Source organism: Maylandia zebra, linkage group LG7 (assembly GCF_041146795.1).
Source record: "Maylandia zebra isolate NMK-2024a linkage group LG7, Mzebra_GT3a, whole genome shotgun sequence".
Classification (NCBI taxonomy): domain Eukaryota; kingdom Metazoa; phylum Chordata; class Actinopteri; order Cichliformes; family Cichlidae; genus Maylandia; species Maylandia zebra.
The window spans coordinates 56,523,710-56,549,181 of NC_135173.1; the positions used below are offsets into that span (position 1 = coordinate 56,523,710).

Below are 25,472 nucleotides of genomic sequence, written 5' to 3' on the forward strand. Positions count from 1 at the left end.
TTTTTCCACACACTTCTTGCGACCCTGTTGACTATTTTGAATGAAACGCTTGTTGTTCGATGATCACGCTTCAGAAGCTTTGCAATTTTGAGACTGCTGCATCCCTCTGCAAGATATCTCACTATTTTTGACTTTTCTGAGCCTGTCAAGTCCTTCTTTTGACCCATTTTGCCAAAGGAAAGGACACCTGATATAGGGTGTTGATGTCATTAGACCACACCCCTTCTCATTACAGAGATGCACATCACCTAATATGCTTAATTGGTAGTTGGCTTTCGAGCCTATACAGCTTGGAGTAAGACAACATGCATGAAGAGGATGATGTGGACAAAATACTCATTTACCTAATAATTCTGCACTCCCTGTAATCTTACAACATATTCACAGCCACAACATTATAATCATATAAACCAGCTAGGCGTAATTCCCTTTCACCTTTATTGTATTTAAAGAACATTTCTGAGCAGAAAAGACTGTAAGATAGTTAAAAAATGATTGTCCTTTCATCTTGTTGGATGTGGAAATTTCATATTTCCAACAAACAGTGTCAAACTCTTATGAGAACTTTTATGAGCTTTTCTTATATGAAAATATCGTGGTAGTGTTAAGCAATCACTGTTTGGTGATGACTGTAATAAATGGAAACAGTATTTGTTTTCCTCTCGCACATGCTCAGTGAAGCGAGGCTTATTCTCGGAAGACACACAGAGAGTGGGTGAGAGCGTGAGCAGATCCCGGTGGGGGTTTTAATTCTTCTTTTAATTTTTGAAAGTAATTTTTCTTTCATTTATAAATAGATTCATTGGTTTAAAAACAGCATTTGCATTGCATTTCATTTTCAATATTTGTTTCTAAAGTATAATAAAGCATGTGACTGGGTTTAATGGCTCTCTGTTAGTTGTGTCACATGTAAAACTAAAAAAAAAAAAAAAACGCAAGTGGTTTCCGATGTCACTTTCAGTTTCTTTGTGTTTTTGTTTTTTTAGGTTAGCTTCATAAAACCAACTTGAAGAGAGAAGAAACAAAAGACACACCTCAGACCAATATGCCTGCACACCTGCACGCTATGCTTTTTTTTTTTTTTCAACAAATGCCTGGACTTTTGTTTTGCATGGTGTATTTAAGTATGACTTTCATGGCATTACTGATAATAATAACCAATCTGCATGACTTTGAGTTGACATTTATGACCCAGCAAAATCACCAATCTACATTCCAACCTGGCTCATATTAGTCACTCGTGTAGGTAGCATATAGAATTTTCACGTGTGTTTTAATAGGTTGATTATAGTTTAAATGCGTTTAAGCCAGTATCTTAGAATTCTTTTGAAGAATTAGTTTGCTTTTCTGTCATAAAGAGATAATCAGGATTGTGTTATTTCAGAACAAAGCCAAGTCACTGAACGACCGTCGTAGATTGATTTTTTTTTTTATTCTTTCTCCACCCCCCACCCCCCAAAAACATAGAAATGACCTCACTGTTGAGTTTTCTCACACACCACCTCCAAGTTTTAAGTCTTGAGAGCTCCCACGATTGGTACAGCTCTCTTCCTTCTCACCCTTCCCTTAGTGAGTTCAGATGACTCCAGACACGGGGTTTTAATTCAAACTATTCTAACCAGATTTGTTCAGGAAGCAGTCGTTTCAGTAAAGCGCATTTGCAGGGGAAACCATTTTTTATTTGCTCCTTCCCCCCTCTTAAAAAAAGTTTTGTTTTTTTGCTTTTTTACCTACTACAGAGACAAACCAATGATTACACACAAAACACGTCTTTCTGCTTTTTCTTGCTTTTCAGTTCGTTTCTTTCTTTCGGTTTTTGTTTTTTTTTACTTGAGCTATAATTAGTTTCCTGAACCCCTCCCTCTTTTCCGGGTTATTTCTCAGCGCGTCTCTGTCCTGTGGTCCTCAGCTCAGCGCGGTTATGACAGCTTGTCGCGCTTCTTCTGAACACGGTTTCCGCTGATTAACAACGTATAATCAGACATTCAAGTTTGCGTTGTCCACAGATGTCGCGACAGCAGTGTGGGAAAAGTGGAAGGGCAGGGAAGACGAATGCCCACTCTTTTTTCTGACAGGTAAGTTTTCATTCTTCCTTTTTTTCATTCTTCACTTTTGTGAGTCGAAGTTTTACTGTCGAAGCAGCGAAGACGGAACATTTGCATTGAACCCACGTTTTGACAACTTTCAGATTTAAAAACTGCTTGCCAGGTCTTTTGGGGAGACCGGCACCAGCGTGAAGAGCAAGGTGAGGGCTTTTCACAGTATGGAAGGTATCCATCACATCTAAATTAGCTCTCCCGTTTGCTATATCATAGATGGCAACTGCCTCCCAATTTCACTTCTGTCTCTTTCTGTCTGCTTAAAGAGATGAGATCATATAAGCTATATATTCTGTGGTGTTCCGTTGTTTTTATTGAAGGTATTTGCAATGATAGTCTTCAAACAACAATAAACAGATCGCACGTTTAGAAGTTTGGAATAAGCTGTTTTGATCTTATTTATTTATTTATTTATTTATTTATTATCGTCCACTCTGAATTGGATAACTCATTTTAACTTCTTTTCTAGTGTATATTCACGTCACCTTTGTGTTTTGGTCACTCTTTTTAAGGGCACACTTATAAATTTCAGACGAATATCTCCTGTTTTGAATCGGGAGATGTTGGGGGTTTTTTTGTTTTGTTTTTTAAAACTAGGCCTATGAATTTTTAAAGCAAATGACAATGAGGCAACTATATCCATGTGAAATCTGTAAAACTAAATTTCCAAACGTAAAGGTATTTTTAATAGCAATTAGATGTCTCTCTGTGTGTTGTATACTTCTCATTAGATAAAGAAAAAAAATCATATATGTCAGATCTGAATAAGACCCTGTTTTCTGTTTTATTTCGTGAATAATAACGTCCGCATATACAATAAAGAAATGCAAAATGTTACCTTTGTACTGTAGAAACTGTAAGTATTAAGATAAGATAAGATAAGACTTTATTAATCCCACAACGGGGAAATTTTTGCGTCACCTCAGCTCAGGTACAGATATATGAAGGAAATACAAAAACACAAATAAGTACAATCAATGAAAAAAAGTAAGATAATACACTATATTACAAGCGTACTTAGGAGTTGGTGAAATCTGATTCTGTGTTTCCTCAGAAATTCTTAAGTAAATAATTCTTGATAGAATATTTATTTTATTTTTTTAAAACCAGAGAATTTATTGAACCTTCCCACCATTAAAAAAAATCAATTGAATGTAAATTTACATATATATGTATGCATTTGTATAATTTTTGCCACATCTATTTATTGCTTAAAAATAAATTAAAATCAGTTTTGTTAGGGAAAAAGTGATGAAGTCTCACAAACTCATGTATCAAATCTTGTGCAATTGGCGTTACGAAGTGACACTTTCTTTCTTTTGGACACTTGTCACATTTGACAAGGTAACACAAGATAAGATAAGAAAAGATTTTTATTGTCACTGTTACCAGAACAATGAAACACAGTTGTCATCTCTCCATTGGCAGAATGGAGAGCACAGAGAATGTACACAAAAAGGATATGCACAAGTTGTATACACACACACACACACACACACATACATACGTACGTGTGTGTGTTTATGTATGTTATACTGTAATAAATACAGTTTATAAATATAGTGCGAGTGTCCTTGAGTGTTAGCAGCACAGTTAACCTTCAATCAGGGTGTAGGTAGGGTACGTTTGACAGACTGTGGGTAGAAGCTTCTATTGAATCTGTTTGTCTTTGCAAGGCTTCACTGGATGTGCTAAAGTTATTGCAAAATAAACAAATATGGAGTAACCCTATTCTAAAAGAAACTGAACATTTTTTTAAGGTGGTTAGGTATTTCTGAAGAATAACATTATCAGTTGGGTTTATGTTCCTTCATGTTGTGTTTTCTCTCACTACAGAATGACCATGCGATGTTTATCGCTGCGACTAAGACGAAAGCAGTTCCTTCCTTCCCTCCTGTCATTGCTGACTATATCCATCCTGCTATTGGTCTGTGTCAAGCACAGCTACATCACTGAACCTTCACATATTGGTACGGACATGCAGATAATTCCCAAGTACAATATTGATTGCTCTGCTATTTATGACATGGACCCAGTGGAGGTGGGGAAATCTCTGCTGATCAAAAAGAAAGACGTTGTGGAGATTAAAGATGAAAGTCTAGCTTATCTTACCTCTAACTGTACTTTATTCAGAAAGTACAGGGGTTATGATAATGTGTGTGCCACAGAAGAGGAGCAAGACTTTCCTATTGCTTATTCTTTGGTTGTGCATAAATCTGCCTGGATGGTAGAGAGACTCATCAATGCACTGTACTCACCCAGTAATATCTACTGTATCCACTATGATCAAAAGTCCTCTGCTCAGTTCATATCAGCTATGGAGGGTTTGGCCCAGTGTCTGCCCAATGTCTTCATTACCAGCAAGAAAGAATCAGTATATTATGCAAGCATTAGCCGATTAAAGGCTGATCTCAACTGTCTGTCTGACCTTTTGGGTTCAGAAGTCAAGTGGAAGTATGTCATCAACCTCTGTGGCCAAGACTTCCCTCTCAAGTCCAACGTGGAGCTAGTGTCAGAACTAAAGCAACTGAATGGCAGAAACATGCTAGAGACGAGCCGACCCACACCAGCTAAGAAACAACGGTTCACCTTTCACTATGAGCTGAAAGATGCCAGCTTTGAATATCAAAAACTGCCAGTGAAAACAGAGTATGTAAAGAACCCACCACCACACAATATTGAGGTGTTCTCTGGAAATGCCTACTTTGTGCTTTCCCGGAAGTTCATTGAGCATATGAATGCCTCAGGTGTAGTGAAAGATTTTTTGTCCTGGTCAGAGGACACCTACTCCCCAGATGAACACTTCTGGGCAACACTTGTGCGACTGCCAGGTGTCCCTGGAGAGGTGGCTAGATCCAAGCCTGATATCACAGACCTGATGAGCAAAACCAGGCTGGTGAAGTGGCAGTACCTGGAGGAGCAGCTGTACCCACCGTGCACAGGGACACACGTTCGCAGCGTTTGTATATTTGGTGCTGCGGAAATGCGTTGGTTGCTGAACTATGGCCACTGGTTTGCCAATAAGTTTGACCCCAAAGTGGACCCTGTACTCATTCAGTGCCTTGAGGAGAAGCTGAAGGAAAAGCAGAAGTTATTTCAATCAGTATCACTGACTTGTCGTAAAGGTTAAACGATGGCTAAAATGGATCAGGAACAAATATTATGTTCTTTCAGTGATTTTTCAAATTTGACTGCTATTTCTTATACATCATTATCTTTGAAGTTACAAATCAACATAATTGATTAATTATAATGAGCTATAAGTAATAGCGAAGGGGACTAATCACTGTTTTCTGGTCTTTTAGAAACAAAAGTTTAAGTGGGAAAGACAAAATGCAGCGTTGAGATATGAAAATGGTGTTTACAGCTCTAATATGTTGCAACGTCGTTTGTTTAAGGAAAGCTGCCGAGCTCCGTTCTTTTCTCAGGGTGTTTCTGTCTCACTTGAGTCACTTGTTAATCTACAAAGATAATGTTGGTTTTATGGTAAATGGTAAATGGACTGATTCTTATATAGCGCTTTTCTACTCTCCCGGAGTACTCAAAGTGCTCTATAAATTTTATGTATTTTTTTATGTATTCAGTTTTTAAGAGATTTATTTCTTAGATTTCTGTCTTCACAGAAAAGTCCAGTTTACAAAAAACACACCCACGAGGAACATGTCTTAGCAGAAACAGTCGTCTGCTTCTCATTGTGAATGGGGAAAACAGGGATAATATTTGTTTTTGTTAATTGGTTGAATGAAACTGTAATGAGAGGTAATTATACAATAATGACTGGTTACATTTTAAAAGCTAACATGCTCTTGCCTGTTTCTGACGGATTCCCTTTTCCTCTGATACATGTGTTAAAGTTTTACTACAGATTCAGTTTTCGGATCATTCTGATGGTGCTCTTGCAAACTATAATAACAAAATATTATTTCCTCAACACACAGCATGCTATCTGGACAGCCCCTTTTTCCATGAAATGCAATGGAACACACTGGATTGGTTTTTACACAGTATTCTGTGTAAAACAGAGGAGAGGTCATCTATTCTATGTCATCTATTCCTCACAAATTAATCGAGAGCTAATTTGTTTGCAACAATCCAACTGGTTGATGGATACAAGCTGCTTTAGTAAGGGTTGATTCCAACTATATATGTAATGCAGGTTTGCATCAAACTATAACGTAAATTGGAAAAATAAACAGCCTCTCAGTGTTAGACTGTATATAAAAGATTAACAGAACTTGTTAGGTTATAAAAGTAAAGGTCACGGAGGAAACAAATGCAGTATGTGCCTGTTGATGGGGAAATAAGCCCGATGTTCATCTGATATGGCATTATCAAGTGACCTGCTTTAAACATGTCCTTAAATAGTTCCTTGTGATTTTCTAGTCTTTGATGCTTGAATTGAGTTGAACACAACAAGGTGTTCATTTTACAAATTATGGTCCTCAAATAAAGTGAAAAATGACAACATGATTCAGAATGGGCGTACTCTGTTATTTATAGCTAGTACTACTCAGCATGGATCGTTGCTTGGTTTCTCATTCAGATCCACCCCAAAAGTTATGCCTGGTTGGGGAAAAAAAACAAAACAAAACAAAAAACAGCAAAAACAAAAACCACAATAGTCAAAAGACTCTAAATAAAGGGTGGCCTCTTTTAATTACAGTTTATACTTTTCTTTTTTCTTTACTGCTTTCACACAGATGTTTTGAGTTTTACGATAGACAGGAAATGAACACTGCAAAAAAAAGTTCTGCTACAATTGGGATTGTGTACTGAAATACCTTAAATGGTTATTCATTTTAAAGCATTACTGCAACATGAATCGATATGCACACAAGAAAGTAAAAAAAAAAGAGGCTATCTCAAGAGGATCTCTATTGTTATCTGAGCTCTATTTACATGTTTACAAATGTCAGCAGTGGATAAACATAGGAACATATTGCAGCTACCACAACTCTGAGCAAAACAATAACTTGAAAAAAATGTGGTTCACATAAATCAACCATGGTTGTTTACAATTATAATTAGCACTGAGCTACGAGGCTCCTATTGTCGAGATTTCATCCTTGAGAACATAAACAGGAGAAGAGCAGATTGTCATGGTTCTCGCAGGACTGCTCTCTTTTGCATCCACTGTCTCTCTTTCTTGTTCTTTCGATTCTTAGGTGGAGTTGGGCAGGCGCTGGTGCATTGCGCTGACCCACTTTCAGCCAGCCTGCTTACCATTATCACATCACTTATGGGAGTAAAAGGGTCAGCAGAAACCTTACTCCTTGCCAGCTCATCTTCACCCTTGTGGTGGTAATCAGGTTCTCAACTTATGAGTGCCTTCGTTACCTGACCTTGTTCTCCTGTTTGTGCTCCGAGTTGATTCAGTGCCTTGGCTGGACTTGAGTTACCTGCAAATTGAGATGGGCAAACTAGGGCTTTCTGAAACAATGGAAAGTCTGAAGCAATTGTGCTGGATTTGTGTTGATGTTTTGAAACAATCTGACATCTAATCTATGTTTGCTCATCTTTAACGACATCATTTATTTACAGAACATTGAGCATGTCACAGATGGAGTCATGAAAGCTTATTCAATTACAGTAAATCATAGACTTTATGGGATGTTCCAGTTTTGCATATGAATAAAATGACCCGTATGAGAACACTACACATGTAAGGACAAGTAGAAGCTTGTTTTTTTTCTGCAAATCTATCACTGACACAATCAGCAACAACACCAAAACAACCCTCATGTTACTGTGGAAACTGACTTGTTTCGGCATTAACCCATGATATCTTACAGGTTTCTGACAGCAGGTAACTGGGAGAAAATCCTTATATACTGCTGAGGAATGCCAGTTACAAAAAAATTGTGCAGACTGGCAACAGCAGTTAATACGATGCAAACCAACCAGAAACACACAGATGAAAGGAGTCCGTAAAAGACTAATGGACAAGCTTTTTGTTATTGTTTGTTCTAATGTGTTTAGCCTACATGCTAATCTAATCACTCTAGATAAAGGTCTAACAGTCACTTACTCTTTTCTTTTTTTGTGGTCAGACTGTGTTATGAACATATTTCAAATGACAATTTATAGATGCTGATTGGCTGTCAGTGCTGCTGTGTAAGCTGTAAACCAGTAAACCAGTACTTGTAACCTGTTTGAGCATTATGCAGAAACGATACTTACCAAACAGAAAGTTCGTGCATAATATGACTCATCTTAAGGTATGCAGAGTGTCTATTGAAAGAATGTCTCTGACAAAATGTACAGTTTTCACAATCTTCCCTTTGTATAAGCTGTAATAATATTTCACTCCCACTGACATCTGAGGATTTGATCCCCATAGTGCTTTGCTGAGATAATGTACTTAACCTGGCACATCTCATGTAACTACTTCAGCCCTCTACTACTAATTCCTAGTGCATAGCCTAGTAGTGCATAAAAACTCAGAAACAGTATTTCCCAGAAATGTCACAATTTTCTCCATATTTCTGGTTAAAGGTTTGTATGACTTGCACACTGCTCATTTTAACTTTCCCAGTAACTATATTACATGGGCTCAGACTCCGAATGCTGACAAGTGAAGTGCCCATTTTAGTTTCCTGTAAGAAAAGTGTTAATGTTTCTGGTCTGCAGTTCCTTTGAAATCATTTCCTTTTAACCCACAATTACTTTTCAGTACTTTTTCTTTTTTTCTTAGTTTTTCTTAATTTCTTTTTAAACAAAGCAGTCATTGTTCTCTACACATACTTTTTTCTTTAGAGTATTAGTTCTTTTCCCTCTTTGCTTTTTAAACATGAGTTATGTGTTAGAAAGTGTAGTTTCTTTGACTCATCCCTTATTCCCAGAAGAACTTAACTCAATTCAAGCTGCTAAGGCTTTTGCACACAGAGGCAGTGGTAGTGTTCAGGAAAAGGTCACAGTAAAACCCTCAAATAGCACATGAAATTGTAGCCCCTCACTTACCACATGTCTGAGAGGTGTCTGATTTCTACCAGGGCTGCGTTGCTCTGTTTTGAGCATAAAAGTTATACTAATGTTTATTTTGCACATCATGAAGAGCACACATGGTATGACAGATGAGGTCAGCTTAATTCAGATTCTAAAATATAAAAGAGGTTTTGTTTGTGCAGTGGTGATGCATCTTGGTCTTATTAGGTACACTGTTAAGTCAGCCAAAGAAACCCCTTGGCCCCTGTTCAAGGGGGTGAAGTCTTCTAATGGAAATAACTTTTAAGCCTCAGTGAATCATTTCTTAACAAGCCTCACAGTTCAGCCTCGAAGAAGAAGAAGTTTTACTTCTCAGATTTGCTGAGGTATTTTGATGAAATAGCATTACAAAATGCAAAAACAATGAAGTTAAAAACGTTAAAAGAGATTCCAATGATTTGAAAATAGTACACAGAACACTCTTTCTGTTTTAAAACAGAAATGTATTTATTTATTTTCGGAAAACAAGAGGTTTCTATGAAGAGTGTCTGGCCTCTCCCTTAGAGATAGGATGAAGAGTTCAATCATTTATGAATGGCTCTGACCCAAGACAATTTGGAGAGATTATATTTCTTAAGGCTGGAATGAGAACGCCTTGGTGTTCCCTCAGATACACTAAAGCAGGTGATTGGGGAAAGGGAAGTCTGTGTTTTTCTGTGGTGGAAGCTGCCCTGGAAGAGCATAAATGGACAGATGGATTCGTTCACTATGTTAGGACATGTGGGAACAAGGGCAAATCTTTCATGTCCTATTTCTCTGGAAAAGGCCCTTTGCTTGCTCAGCTACTTGCTAGTGGAGCCACAGGCTACAATGCCAAATAATACTTGCCTGTAATGTGCTTCACAGCATTGTCACAAGACATAATGTTCCCCTCTGTGATGTTTATGATGCACCTGAGCCTTATGAGGACCCAGAAAATCCTCCTGCAATCCCTCTGACTAGGGAGATGCAGCTGTTCAAAATTACTCTTAAGTGTTTTGTTCAACTAATCAAGTTGGTCCTATAAATTCAGCATTGGCACTGCTGGTGGGTGTCAGGAACCATTATGATGTATTTGTAGGACTGAGTCACAATGGGCTGGGGTGTTAGGAGGACAGCAGAGTTAGTTAAATTCAGATGGAAGAAGGCCAAGTCAAGAAGGGACCATGCTGAAGCCAAAAACACTCAAACTGGTGACAAATCTTACCAGAGCACAGACTACAGAGATATGGTCCTTAATATTATTGGAGGTGCAAACTGACAAACTTTGCATGGGATTCAAAGTACTGTAAGGGATGCTGAGCCCACAAATGTAGAGAAAACTGATCCAGTTCTTTCTAATGAAGAGGACACACTTGTTCTTGTTGTGGACAGTGGATCAGCTCTAGTAGAACCAGCATCTACTGCATCAGAAGGTATCAAATAAGGCTTAAAGAAGTCTTTGTCAAAGACAGATAATGATGATGATTATGTTACATGGTGTCAGGCTGGCGTCTGGTTCCTGGTCCCCGCTTCGATCTCCACACCTGCTCATCATCACTCACCTGCTGCTCATCATTCATGATTGCTCCTGCCATTATTTAAGGCCACACTGGAGTGCTGGTTTTTGCTGGGTTGTTGTACTCACCTTGGTTAGTGTAGCGCCAACTCGCTTTGTGAATCATATCGTATCTCATTATGTTTCCTGGTTTTCCTAATGAACGTTTCTATTCTCTGTACTGACCCTTAGACACTGAGTGAGTGTGACTGAGTCACAGACTGTGTGAAGAGGAGTGTCCTGGACCTGCCCCTGGATTTGTGTTAGAGTCCTGCCTGACATCTGTGACAACATAGTCTTTGAAATTGTGTAACTTATTTTTTAAAGAACACCTTCATATGCCATATTGTTTATATTTATTAGTTGTTTAGTCAGTGGACTGAATGTTACACAGAAAGTTACCACCAGAGCTCTTCTTTGTAACACTTGAAATAAACACACTTAAAAGTACTGTGTGATTACTGTTCTAACTGTTCTCTGTAATATTTGAAAAAATGTTTCAGTATTTTAGACTTCTTTTTTTTCTTTTTTCCTTCTTTTTTTTTTTTTTCTTTTTTTTTTTTTTTGAATAATGAGGACAAAAGTAAGCCGGATTATGTGAGCCATTGAAAACCAAGGAAAAACCGAAAGCAGATGATTTTTATCTGCATTACACCTTTTAAACAACAGGGCCCTGAGGATTAGGATAGGCCAACAGTCCTTTTAGGCATTCTAGGTCACTGACTGGAGCACCAGTACAGAAGAGTTGAACAAGGCTTTGCTGTATAGTGTTCCAGGAAATGAAGTTATTCATGCCAGTCAGTTCAGTTAGTCGGTCAACCATTAAAGTTGGTTTGAGAGCAAGTGAACTTGATTTATGGAATGTCTGATCCCAGGAGAAGGGTAGATCTTAGATTTGAACCTTTAGATTTGAACCTTAATTGCACACGCACACACCACTTGAAGAACCAAACAGAACAACATAATCTGCAAAAAGCAAAGGTAAAATCCTGTAGCCACTAAAGTGGAGACCCTCACATCACTAGTACCGAAGTGTAGATTGTCCCGGGCTGAGAAGTGTGATACACCTATGGTTGCAGTACACCTTCTCCACACCCAAGGCACCGCCCAGATGTCCAGGCAACATTGCAGAGACAGGTCAGTCAGGACAACCCTACAACATCCAGTCAGTGCAGTCAGTGCTATCAGTACCAGACTCATCATAGAAGGTGTGATTATAGGATTGAGGAGATAATCAAATCTGAATTTGACATTGGCTGCATCCCACCATCACTGTAAACAAGAAAGTCCTGGGTTCACATCCAGGCTACAATTTTTTATTGTGGACACATGCACACATGCTCTCCCTGTGCATTAACTGGTGACCCTAATGTGGTCATGGATGGATGAATGGATGGACTGATGCTTGAATGGATTCCTTTTGGGGTTTTCTTTTTGTTTAGTTTTCTTTTCTTATTTAAATAGGGTTGTAATGTTCTCAACTTAATAATAATAAAACTAATAAAACAAGTAAACATATAACATACATAATTTCCTAATCAAGTATTCTGATGAACCTTTTGTTAAATATGTTTCTGCTTTGAGGTTTTGACTCCAGTTTACACAAGGCTGCATTAAAAGTTCACGAGGTGAGCAAAACTCTTTCGTTAAGTGAAACTCTCGAATCTATTAGTGGAAAATATTTGCTCATGCGATCTACAAAAGCAGTTACTCAAGGTGTGGTTGTGTAAAAGCATTTGTAGAGCAGCCTTGTGAAGCAAAGTAGATGTCAGAGTACATTACAAGCCTATTTTAGACAGAAGGTTTCTAGTAGAGTTCATTAAGGGGCTATTTAAGAGGTCAGTAAGTTGACTTTAATTGCAATTAAAAGGTTATTTGTCACAGAAAAAAAAGTACTATTTTCAAAACGTAGGTAAATTAATTTTTGTTTTGAAAGTTTGATTGTTTTGCAGCACAAATCTTTATATCATTGTGGAGGAGGACAAAAATACCACATTAAAGTGAAAAGTATCATAATAAGAGGCAAACTCACTGAGAATTATCTCTACTCTGCACTTCTCAGTAGTGCGGAACATTTAAGCTTATTGTTTTTGTCATAACGGCTGCAAATGTACTTTTTTGGTTCACTCACATGAGATGCAGAAGGCTGTTTTCACTGACTAAATCTTTGTAAACCCCCCCAGTACAACACCTGCCCAGTATCAAACAGCAATGAGGCTTTTGCAAATGAACATTGACTGGCATCACTTATTCCTCAGCTTATCATCGTAATCGCCAGCTCAGTGTTTATATTACTGGATTTTACTAGAGTAGCTTTACACGATTAACAGTTAAAATAATCCTTGTTTATTTCACGTACTGGTCTTTGGTGCAGCCTGCCATGTCATACTTTGTCTGAAACAAGCTGTTTTAGTTTCCTTCCCTTGCCCAAGAAAATGTATTACTATTATTATTTATTTATTATCCACTCTTCATCACAAGGATGACTAAACATATAAGCATTACTTCATTATTATGTCCTCATTAAGGACAGAGTTGTTGACTCTTCACTGAGGTGTCCTTTGTCATCTGCTTCTTGCTTTAATGCCTACAGGACCTGACCAGGCATACAGCCAGAGAAGACATCTGCCTACACGCTAGGTTGGTCACAGGCATCGCTCTAAGAGCTGCACTTCCCTAAAGGAAGCATGAGAATCACCTTACACAGGGAACAGGTGGGGGATTAGAGGAGATTTGATCCACTGAGTATTTAAGGTATTTCTCGTTGTTCATTTTATGGTTTTGAACCCCCTATGAATTTATTTGAAATCATTTTCACACTGTTTTTACTTATACACATCTGTAAGTATTAACTTTAGCCTTAGACGTTACTGGTCTAAAAGCACAAAATGATAATAAACTTTAAAAAAAAAGGCTCACCAGTGTTGAAAGGGTACCTATTCTGCACATTTCCAGCTCCACTTATTTATTCTTGAACTTAAGTTTTGAACGATTGTGAAACAGTTTTTGTCTCTTACTGGGCCTTGGTGAGCAAAGTAGAAGCTTTATGCAGCAGGAAGGTGGGGCTTCTGGGCTAACAGCCATAACTGTGTGCCAGGCATTACTATATTAAGAATACTTCCTCTTTCTGACATCGTAATGAGCTAAAGAAAACGGTCTAAAAAAGAACATTGGGAGGAGCCTGAAGTTTCTGGTTAACATAGATAACTTATTGGTAAAGTTTGGTATTGACAGAACAGCACAAGAGACATTACCGTATTGAAGCCCACTCTCACACTACCGACTTCATTTCATGAGTTCTTTGAATCTATTTTAACTTTTAAAACAAATTCTACAGTAGACCAGTGCTCATATTAAATCATGTTTTGACTCAAAATTACACTCACAGTGAGTTTCAGTTTGGTTTCACTGGTCCCTTAATGTGACATGCCTTTGTATTCGAATCATTTATTCCAGCAAAGAGCAGACTTTTTTTCAGTTGTAGTTTGTTAGATTAAACTTTGAGGCCTTAAATAGTGCCTTACATATTCATTATAGCACTTTAAAACTATTTATCTTGGCTTTAGTTGTGAGATTTTGCTGTTTGTGTTGATAGGCTTTAGTTATCTCACCTCCTAAAAAAGAAACGTGTAGAGTGGCTTTAATGTGTCTTTATAGACCCACCACCCACATGTTTGATAAGCTAGTTCAGGAGTAGCAAAAGAATAAACTGTGCATATTTGGAAACTCATTTCAACACATCTGGCTCAGACTAGTCCCACTAGGATCAGTTATCTAAACAGTGGTCAGTGCACTAATTGACATTATAAGAGCAATTTATAATGTCTTATGTTTTAGAATGTGGTAGATTGCGTAGAATGTAGTTAATTAATTATTTTAGTCAAACAAAATGCCAATGATCTTGTTACTCACACCAGGAGATTCCTTTTTCTGTTAAGCTTTCTATTTCTGTTATTCAAGACATCAGTCTCTAGAGCTCAAGAGTTTCAATTCTTGCTTAAAGGGAAAGGAAAAAAACTGAGTTTTGAATTTGTTTTTCCTCCCTTTTAACAAACTTTGAAACATGGTTTTGTAATGTTAGCTGCTCACTATTAAAAGATATGGTATTCCTGTGAGACATGTGTAGAGAACAAACCGAACAGTCACGTAGTTCTAAATATTCCAATAATTTCTTTTCACTTTTTTCCTTTCTGATCACATCTGTCTACTTTGTCATGTTGCTGACATCTAGAGATGCATGCTTGTTCTTATTGTAATTGCAAGGACATTAAATAATCCAATGGTGTTTCATAGGTTTGGGATTCACTGTTACAAGTTTGGATTGTGGCGCGTGAATGATATGAAATAGAATATGAGCGCTGTTTCTCCAATTCATCAGTTTAGTTTATATGCTCTACGTTTGATTCCTGCATTAAAAAGTAAATTCCAAAATGTAAAAACAAAATAAAGAAAAAAAGTTTTTCCGAAGAGTCCTTGAAGATTTTCAGGGTCAGAAATGTTGGACTCCAAAAGCATTTTAGATTCTAGAGAATCAGTGAATCTGGTATTTTTATTTTATTATATTTGAGTCACATTTGGGCTTTGAGAAAAGATTTTACAGTAAAATGTTCAAAAATTGAAAGGCTGTAGCAATTGGTGTCAGAATAGGATGTAGCAAAGTGAAAGTGTGTTAGAGCAGAAGCAACATTTGAATAAATGGTGTCTCACACAGGGGCGGAGCGTGGGGGTGGCTTACTGGGCTTAAGCCCGGGTTGTTTTGTCAGAAGCCCGGGGTATTTTGGAGTGTAATTTTTTCATAGTTAGATGCCTGGCTGACAACTGTATAAAACAAAAAGTACACACAATATTCGAAGCACATAGTGCACACTGTGGGAATTTACGACTGTGCGTGAATCCCCCCTGATATTGGTATGATCCGAGCTCAGGCACTAAGCGACTGAGCGAGGGGGCGGGGCAGCTGCTGCCCGTGAGTGCGCTGTTGGACAGACGGAGCCAGCCATACTAAGGAGAGCTTAAGTTTGACCAGGGCCCTGTGCTTCGTACGTCGCTTACTACATCCAAGATCAAATGAAACATCCAAGACCAAATCATCGCGCTAACTCTGAGCTCGCTATTCCGGTTCCCCGAACACACCTGTTGTTGACGATTACAACAAACACTCAAACAAACTCAAACACTCAAACACCATCATAAAGTTCGCGGATGACACCACAGTGGTTGGACTCATCTCAAGGGGGGATGAGTCGGACTACAGAGATGAGGTCAACAGACTGACTGAGTGGTGTTCAGTTAACAACCTCCAACTGAACACCACGAAAACTAAAGAACTTATCTTGGACTTCAGGAAGGGCAGAGCAGACCCGGCCCCACTTTACATTCACGGGAGCTGTGTGGAGAGGGTACACTCCATGAGGTTTCTGGGCGTGCAGATATCTGATGACCTCTCCTGGACTGCAAATACTACAGCGGTGGTTAAAAAGGCCCAGCAGCGTCTCCACTTTCTGAGAGTGCTCAGGAGGAACAACCTGGAGGAGAGGCTGCTGGTGACATTTTACAGAGCCACCATAGAGAGCATCCTAACGTACGGCATAACAACATGGTATGCAGGGTGCTCAGCTGCAGACAGGAAAGTACTGCAGAGGGTCATCAACACAGCCCAGAAGATCACTGGCTGCTCTCTGCCCAGCCTGGAGGTCACTGCAAACTCTCGGTACCTCAGCAGAGCTGGCAATATCATCAAGGACCACTCTCACCCCAGCAACCAACTGTTTGAACTATTACAGTCAGGCCGACGGTACAGGTCACATAAAACCAGGACAAACAGATTCAGGGATAGCTTCTTTCCCAGAGCTATCACCGTAGTAAATAAGCACAAAAACAATTGAACCTATTCTATACCGTCACTGTCATTATATTATGCTGCTATTCATACTGTCATTATATTAATGCTGCTATCCTGTATATATTGTACATACTATTGTTTGAGTACTTACGATTGTTTTTTTTGTACTTTTTATATTTTACATTTATATTTATTATTGAAACTTGCACCAAGGGAGTGGCACTCCAATTTCGTTGTACTCTGTACAATGACAATAAAGACTATTCTATTCTATTCTATTCTATTCTATTCTATTCTATTAGTATAGCTGGATGAAGTAATGTGAGATCACTGGGTGGCCCAACAGGGGCTACGCATCGATAGTAGAAACATTGATCGGCAACCCTCTGATTGGTCGGCGAAAATGTCGAAGGAGCGCGCTCGGTATTTTTCGGCAGCAGAGCAAGAACTCTTGAGTGAGGGATTTCAGGAGTTTCAGAGTTTAATTAAAACGCAAGGGAACACTGCAAAGGCTGCAAAAGCAAGGAGAGAGGGCTGGCAGAAAGTTGCTGACAAATCAAACTCGTAAGTAATTCAATAATAACAATAATAATGGAGTGGATTTATATAGCGCTTTTCAAGGCACCCAAAGCGCTTTACCACGCCACTATTCATTCACTCTCACATTCACACACTGGTGGAGGCAGCTACGGTTGTAGCCACAGCTGCCCTGGGGCAGACTGACAGAAGCCAGGCTGCCATATTGCGCCATCGGCCCCTCTGGCCAACACCAGTAGGCGGTAGGGTAGATTTATAATATCACACCATATTATCCAATATTATATTACATTATATTATATTATAATATGTTATATTATATCCCCTTTCACATTAGAGCCACAACAGGACCCACTAGAACATGGGAACAAGTAAAAGTGAAATATAAGAATATTCTACAGAATGGTAATATTTATCACTTATATTGCTTGTCGTCTCTTGGAAAGAGACCCTGAAATAATCTGTTTGTTTGTTCATAACAGCAACCAAGAAAAGGGCAGAGCAAAAAAAAAAAGACAGGTGGTGGTCCTGCACCCCCTCGTCAACAAGTTGGTTAAGTGAATAATACCCTCACGGGAAAATCGATATCTCTCTATGAGCACACTGTCGCGCTGAGCTAAAGGATCCTGTCTGTCCCGCAATATACCCTGAATTCTGAGGACTCTCCTTATCAATCTTGCACCTTCCGCAATGGGTTGCTCGCGTGAACGGACAGGATATGACTGCGACAGACTTCCCAAATCCACCTTCGCTTTTATAGCCGTGGTCTCTCATCTTGATTACACGAAGTAATTTACAATTACTACTCTGAAATATGAATTACATCTGTAATAATCACATACATGTAATAGAATGTTAATAGTACATTTCCCTTTTTTAGGGAATGACCTGTATGTATCTGTGTGAAATCAATAAAAGGATCACGTGCTGCATTATCTTTAGTTACATTGATGTTATTTATTTATGGTGAAACAGTGGTGGAATATCGCTGTTGCTTTCGTATGAATGACGCGGACATACCTGCGTGGCCGCGATCTAATCCTGTTTACATAAAGTAAACCTGCTCCCCAGCAGGTTTACGCTTACGGCTCTGTTGCTATGACAGCAAGTCCCGGATGGGCTTCGGGGAACCGAACGATCCAGGATCACGCGAAATCGTCAACAATCTCATCCAGCTAACTCACTTAGCGCGGTACGAAGAACAGGCCCCAGGTACCAAAGCAAATCATTCATACCGTACAAATAATGTAAATATGACGGTGCATCACGAAAGATTGATATCAAACTGATCACTTGACCAATATTACGTTACTTGCTCTTCAAGTGAATCAACAAATGGCGAAATGAAAAGCCGAACAAATGCTATTTTTTTTTAGAGAGAGTCTTAGCTTACGTGTGTTTATTTCATATTTTCAGTTCTTACCCTCCCCGACTAAATCGGTTTCAGTTATGTACTGAAATATAAGAATGGACATTAGAGGCTTCTTTCAAAGAAAAAACTCAGGTAAATGTTATTTTATATATTATGCTTTGTATGTTGTTCAGTATATTTCTATGCAAAACAAGAGGGATTTCAGTAGGCTACACAGCAGGATATTCACATCTGTAACCAGATATTTACATACACTTTAGAGATAAAACATAAAAAAATTTACTGTACAACATCAATTTAGAGTAAACTTTTGTTTTAGATAAATATTGAAATATATTTTGAATTAGTTAAATGTCAGAATAAAGAGACAGAGCTTTCTGTTTTTTATCACTTTCATCAAATGTAGGAGTACATATACACTAAGTTTATTGTTAATTAATAAGAAACTCCAGACGATTACATTCTGAGCTGAAGAAGCTTCTGATAGGTTAGTAGAGTCCATGTGAGTAAATTAGTGGCACAGCTGTGGATGCATATAAGGCAAAACACAGAGCCTGTTTCTGTGACATGGGAACATCAAGAGATGTCAACCAAACACCAGGAACAGAACTGTGGAGCTCCATAAGTGTGGCTCAATTATGAATACAATTTGGTGCCATTTGCAATTAAGAAATACAGATAGTTTCTCTCTTTACTCTTAAAGTTAACAAATATGTTTTTTATATTTATCATTCTAAAAAAATAAACATTTAGTCTGATTTGATGTTACAATTAAAAAAGTGTTTGTGTTTTTATCTGAAGAGTTTGTAAATATCTGTATATTTGATGATTGTCAGCACAAAGAGAGAGAGAGAGGAACAGAGAGGGAGAGAGAGGAGAATGAGGACAGAACAGAGATGAACAAGAGCAGGTGAGACACACATGTTAGTCAAATGGTCGTTTGCCAAAAGTATCACCGTATCATAGGTCCTCATGTATCTCTTGATACAGCCCTGATTTTGTTCTGCCTTGCTGCTTAATTAAAAAACTAGTTTAAGGTGTCCTGCACATGTGATATATATTTTTCCCTATATGAAGTCATTCTTTTTTTGAACAAAACTCAAAACAGAGCCAATTAATCTTTCAGTCATTTCTACCCCCCCCCCCCCCCCCCCCCCCCCCAAATGTCTGGCTCCGCCTCTGGTCTCACAGTGATCACATGTCAACTTTAAGGTGAAGGGGACTAAACCTCCACAGGGAAGCACTCCTGACATACTTTTGTATGTTTCTGATTTTCTGAAATTTCTGAAATACCGGTTATTCTTGCATCACTTGTTAGCTGTTGTGTAGCAACAATGACTGGTATCTTAAAATTAATGTACCAGGTTCCCATGAAGAAACAATTAGTAGCTACAGTTGTATGGACCAACAGGATGAGCTAAGAGAAAGCAGAACCAGGTAGCAGACTTTATGAGCTCGCCAGAATCAAAAATAGGAAAGGAAACAAACACCAGCTCCTCCCATTTCCCCTTTTCACACATTTCGCCTTGTGCTTGCACTAAACAAATAGTTCTCACCATCATGAACATGAAGCAATTTTGAGTAAAATGAAACAAAAATATATAAAATCAAATCTATATTTATTCAAATACTTAATATTTAAATAAAAATGAGCTTGATATAGAGAGAAACCAATTAAGACTATTTCATTTGACTGCTTCAATTACTTAAAGTCAGCACTTTGGGCAAGTACAGTGGGGCAAAAAAGTATTTAGTCAGCCACCGATTGTGCAAGTTCCCCCACTTAAAATGATGACAGAGGTCAGTAATTTGCACCAGAGGTACACTTCAACTGTGAGAGACAGAATGTGGAAAAAAAAATCCATGAATTCACATGGTAGGATTTGTAAAGAATTTATTCGTAAATCAGGGTGGAAAATAAGTATTTGGTCACCTCAAACAAGGAAAATCTCTGGCTCTCACAGACCTGTAACGTCTTCTGTAAGAAGCTTTTCTGTCCCCCACTCGTTACCTGTATGAATGGCACCTGTTTGAACTCATCATCTGTATAAAAGACACCTGTTCACAGCCTCAAACAGTCAGACTCCAAACTCCGCCATGGCCAAGACCAAAGAGCTTTGGAAGGACACCAGGAAAAGTATTGTAGACCTGCACCAGACTGGGAAGAGTGAATCTACAATAGGCAAGCAGCTTGGTGTGAAAAAATCAACTGTGGGAGCAATCATCAGAAAATGGAAGACATACAAGACCACTGATAATCTCCCTCGATCTGGGGCTCCACGCAAGATCTCATCCCGTGGGGTCAAAATGATCATGAGAACGGTGAGCAAAGATCCCAGAACCACACGGGGGGACCTGGTGAATGACCTGCAGAGAGCTGGGACCAAAGTAACAAAGGTCACCATCAGTAACACACTACAACGGCAGGGAATCAAATCCCGCAGTGCCAGACGTGTTCCGCTGCTGAAGCCAGTGCATGTCCAGGCCCGTCTGAAGTTTGCCAGAGAGCACATGGATGATACAGCAGAGGATTGGGAGAATGTCATGTGGTCAGATGAAACCAAAGTAGAACTTTTTGGTATAAACTCAACTCGTCGTGTTCGGAGGAAGAAGAATACTGAGTTGCATCCCAAGAACACCATACCTACTGTGAAGCATGGGGGTGGAAACATCATGCTATGGGGCTGTTTTTCTGCCAAGGGGACAGGACGACTGATCCGTGTTAAGGACAGAATGAATGGGGCCATGTATGGTGAGATTTTGAGCCAAAACCTCCTTCCATCAGTGAGAACTTTGAAGATGAAACGAGGCTGGGTCTTCCAACATGACAATGATCCAAAACACACCGCCCGGGCAACAAAGGAGTGGCTCCGTAAGAAGCATTTGAAAGTCCTGGAGTGGCCTAGCCAGTCTCCAGACCTCAACCCCATAGAAAATCTGTGGCGGGAGTTGAAAGTCCGTGTTGCTCGGCGACAGCCCCAAAACATCACTGCTCTCGAGAAGATCTGCATGGAGGAATGGGCCAAAATACCAGCTACTGTGTGTGCAAACCTGGTAAAGACCTATAGTAAACGTTTGACCTCTGTTATTGCCAACAAAGGTTATGTTACAAAGTATTGAGTTGTATTTTTGTTATTGACCAAATACTTATTTTCCACCCTGATTTACGAATAAATTCTTTACAAATCCTACCATGTGGATTCATGGATTTTTTTTTTCACATTCTGTCTCTCACAGTTGAAGTGTACCTCTGGTGCAAATTACTGACCTCTGTCATCATTTTAGGTGGGGGAACTTGCACAATCGGTGGCTGACTAAATACTTTTTTGCCCCACTGTATGCTTTGATCTTTCTTTTATGTGTTATATCACTTCATTTACACGTAGAGGCCTGATTAATTATTGCTTCTTAAATTTCCTAATATGTTCAAGACATTGGAGTTAAGACTTGTTATGTATATCCTAATTTGCTCTGGTAAACAAGATTAAAGATCTTTTGGAATATTTTATTTTATGTTTTATTATTCACATAATATACAGCATTACAGTTACAACTATGTAATACAGAAATACCATAATAAGGAAACATTTCGAATGAACACGTTCCAGGTTGCATAATGTTCATACAGAACACAGAAAACCTTATAAATGTTCACAGTAAACCGTTTCAGTAATCACTCTTTCGACACTAAAGTACTGCGTGTTAATGTTTATCGTCCCCATTGTTTAGCCACTCCAGTCTCTTAAGCAAAGATACTGATTAAATGACCAGCATTACCTTAAAACATGACATTGCTATTTACCTGAGGCCGTGCTTTTTGTCTTAGAGTGCTTGTATTACCTTTACACACAATGTAAATTCAAATGTGAATGTACCCTTGTAAAAGTTTTCAAGTCAAAGACTTTAACTTTAGAGCAGCTTTTAGTTTCTTCATGGCACAGATTCAACAAGGTACTGGTAATGCTCCTGAGAAATTTGGGTCCATGTTGACATGACAGAGTCACACAGTTGCTGCAGATTTGCTGGCTGCACATATTTGTGATCCTGTTCCACCACATCCCAGAGATGCTCATTTGCATTGAGATCTGATGACTGTGGAGGTCATTTGAGTGCAATGAATTCAATGTCATGTTAAAGAAATGGGTTTGTGATGATTTTAGCTTCTGATTGATACACTAAAGATGGGAGATGGGTGGTTGTAAAGGGATGGACATGGCCAACAGCAATACTCAGGTAGGCTGTGGCATTTATCTACTGTTAATATTGATTTTAAAGAGTTGATACTGTGCCATGAAAACATCCCCTACATCATTACACCACCGACACCAGCATGAACCAGCATCTACTGATACAAGGTGGGATGGATCCATGTTTTTATATTGTTTACTTTAAATTCAGACACAAATCAAGACTAATCAGACCACTTCACTTTTTAAAAATTTTGTTTTTATTTCTGTTGTTCAATTTTTCATCTTTTTTCACTCACTATGTCTGTATACACCTCTTTGTATTTGATTATTAGTCATTATTAATTTATGGTTCTCTTCCACAATGTGTTTTTATCCTGTCTTCCTCCTTTCACCCCAACTGGTCATGGCATATGGTCACCCCTCACTGAGCCTGATTCTGCTGGAGGTGTAAACTTCAGCTGGTCACCTTGACCACGTCTGTAAACATAAATGCACTGAGGTGCGGCCATGTAACTGATTAAATTATTAACAACCAGCTGAACAATTGTACCCAATAAATTTTCCAGAGAGTGTTTACATTTTGTTACAGCAATGTCTGCTCATATAAACCATGACTACATAATGAAGGGAGGTAAAACAGCTTGTTTGATGATTAACTAAGGGCCTGAACCAAGGCAGTATCTAATGAAGTGGCCAGTGAGTGTATTTGCCTATGTAAGAGTTTTCTCTTTGCTTTCCGTCTCTAAGCTGAGATATGAAAAACTAAACTGAACTGACTGTATTTTGGAAAAATGTAAAGTTTAGAAAGTATAATCAACTTTTTTAAAACATTGCATTTATAAAAAAAAAAAAGATTTGTATCTTTTGAGAAATTGAAAAATTTACAGGGAGTAACAGTGTGGTGGCAGTCAGTGTGTATATGCAGTGATTTCATTAGGCTGTGCAATGAAACCTCCTTTCAGTAAACCTAGAATAAATCATGGTATATAGTAAATAATATTGTATAGCACTAACATGTAACATGTAACATGTAACATGACATATAACATTTATCACTAAAAAACAGAGTTGTTTGTTAGTGCTATTTTTGACTAGAGAGCTTGGAGATCTTACATCCCATGAAGTGCACATTGTGTTGGATCTCACATCTATTGGCCTAAGCTGCAAATTTACCTGAGATTTGGGTCTGTGTTCTGCTATGAAGCAAATATGTATCTTTCCCTGAATGTTGAACTCTTATATTCAGTGATGGTAATGTGTCACTTAATAATTTTCTTTGTGAAATTATTACAACTGATTGAGTATATGATAGAAATTAAATAGCATTTTACATTTTACTCCTTGCCTAAATTTATGTGAAAATATGGCAGAGTTTGTGACATAGAGCTGGAGGCTAAATAAATTATCTTTTAAATTAAATTTAGAAGATCTGCTGAATTTAGCTGTTTATGATATGCACAAAGAGCAGAAAAGACTGAAAAGAAAAATGAGGCAATGTTCTGCTTGTACAAAAATTTAACTACAAAGAAAGAACACCAAGGTCTCTGCTCATCACAGAGTTTGTTTGTTTTGTTTTTTTTAAAAAGCTTCTTCTTTTTTTTTAAATCTCTTTTTTTCTTTTCTAAAAATTTCCTGACCTTGATGACAAAGTACGTGCATTCTTACCACTTTATTTGGCTCTGCTGGATACAAGAAGTGCTTCCGTTATATTTGACTTGCAAAGTCATTATACAGGCAGTGCCTGTGCTTCTCTGTGTTTTTCTATTCAAATCTGCATCTTCTTCAGTTATCCTGCTCTAACACAAAAACTATGAGGTCAGCCGTGATCTGCGTCTTTGCAGTGGCAGTCTGGATCCACTTGGTGGTGCTGTGGTTGTGTGATAGAGGAAGAGGCTCTGCACATACTGTAGGCCTTGCTCTCCGTTTTTTCTTATTTCAGACAAAAACGGGCCCGTTTCCAAGTTTAAAATCTCAAAACGTTAAATGTGAACAAAATGATAACAATGATGAGAAGTGAAAACCGACATGTTATTGCTGAAGAGTAAAAGACTGACCTGATTGGCTACCTCCTGGACTTTTTTTTTGGTGGTGGGGGGGGACAACCATAACAATAATAATATTTATATTTATAACAAGGTGCAATAATAACAATGTGCAATACACATACACTTATTCTTAATTTTATTTGTTGTGTTGTGATGTGCCGTGTCGTGTTGTGTTGTACGTAGTGCTGACGTGGGACAGTTTTCCAATTTCATTGAACTATTGTACTGTACTGTATATGTATGACTGTGCAATGACAATAAAGAGTTATTTTATCTTATCTTATAGAGTTATCTTACTACACCTATGAATGTAGTATGTTTCAAACACATATTCCTAACTTCCTTTTTAACAGGGTGGCCAGACCTTTATATTCGTATTATATTTTTAAAGAGATTTTTCTCAGTTATAAGTATCCCATGGTATTATTTCGTTATGTATCAGGAAGTGAGTGACTCTATCCATCTATCATCTTCACATATGACATATATGCTGTGAAATTGTGTTTGTGAACTTCTGTGCCAAATTTAAGTAATTATGTTTTTAAAAATTCTTTTCAGGACTCCATCCTTTGCTCTAATTTGTTCTTTAAATGTAGCTATGGTTTATGGCAGAGACCAAAACTCAAATATTAACAGTTATTGTTCAAGATAAACCCGATTAAAGTCAAGTTCTAGTTCTAGTTTGGCTTGTACAGCCCTGACACCCTAGCTGTGCATGGCTTCCTCCTCTTCTACTCATGTTATAGTGAGCATGTATCACTTTATGGCACCCATCTATCCTGCAAACCTTGAAAAGGCTGCTGAGGCTCTGAATAAATCTGGGGAAGACACTCTGACAGTCCCTGATCTGCCTGTCCATGTTCCCTGAAATCTCTCTCAGCTATCGT

At 38.3% G+C, this 25,472-nt stretch overlaps 1 protein-coding gene across 4 annotated transcripts; it reads left to right on the top strand.

Moving 5' to 3' along the window:
• Window positions 1-1,497: 1,497 nt before the first annotated feature.
• On the top strand, window positions 1,498-11,064 carry LOC101485504 (glucosaminyl (N-acetyl) transferase 4). 4 transcript variants are annotated; one of them, XR_001167901.2, is made up of 4 exons: window positions 1,498-2,075; window positions 2,189-2,245; window positions 3,936-4,069; window positions 10,792-11,064. XR_001167901.2 is itself a non-coding variant. In XM_023153756.2 (3 exons), the coding sequence occupies exon 3, from the start codon at window positions 3,937-3,939 to the stop codon at window positions 5,227-5,229; it is 1,293 nt and encodes a 430-aa protein (XP_023009524.1). In that variant the 5' UTR covers window positions 1,529-2,075; window positions 2,189-2,270; window position 3,936; the 3' UTR covers window positions 5,230-6,569. The 4 variants fall into 4 exon arrangements, 3 of the variants coding, with proteins under 3 accessions (XP_004566937.1, XP_023009524.1, XP_004566938.1); XM_023153756.2 differs by lacking the exon at window positions 10,792-11,064 and having other exon boundaries at window positions 1,529-2,075; window positions 2,189-2,270; window positions 3,936-6,569; XM_004566881.2 differs by lacking the exon at window positions 10,792-11,064 and having other exon boundaries at window positions 1,529-2,075; window positions 3,936-6,569.
• The last annotated feature ends 14,408 nt before the right edge of the window (window positions 11,065-25,472 follow it).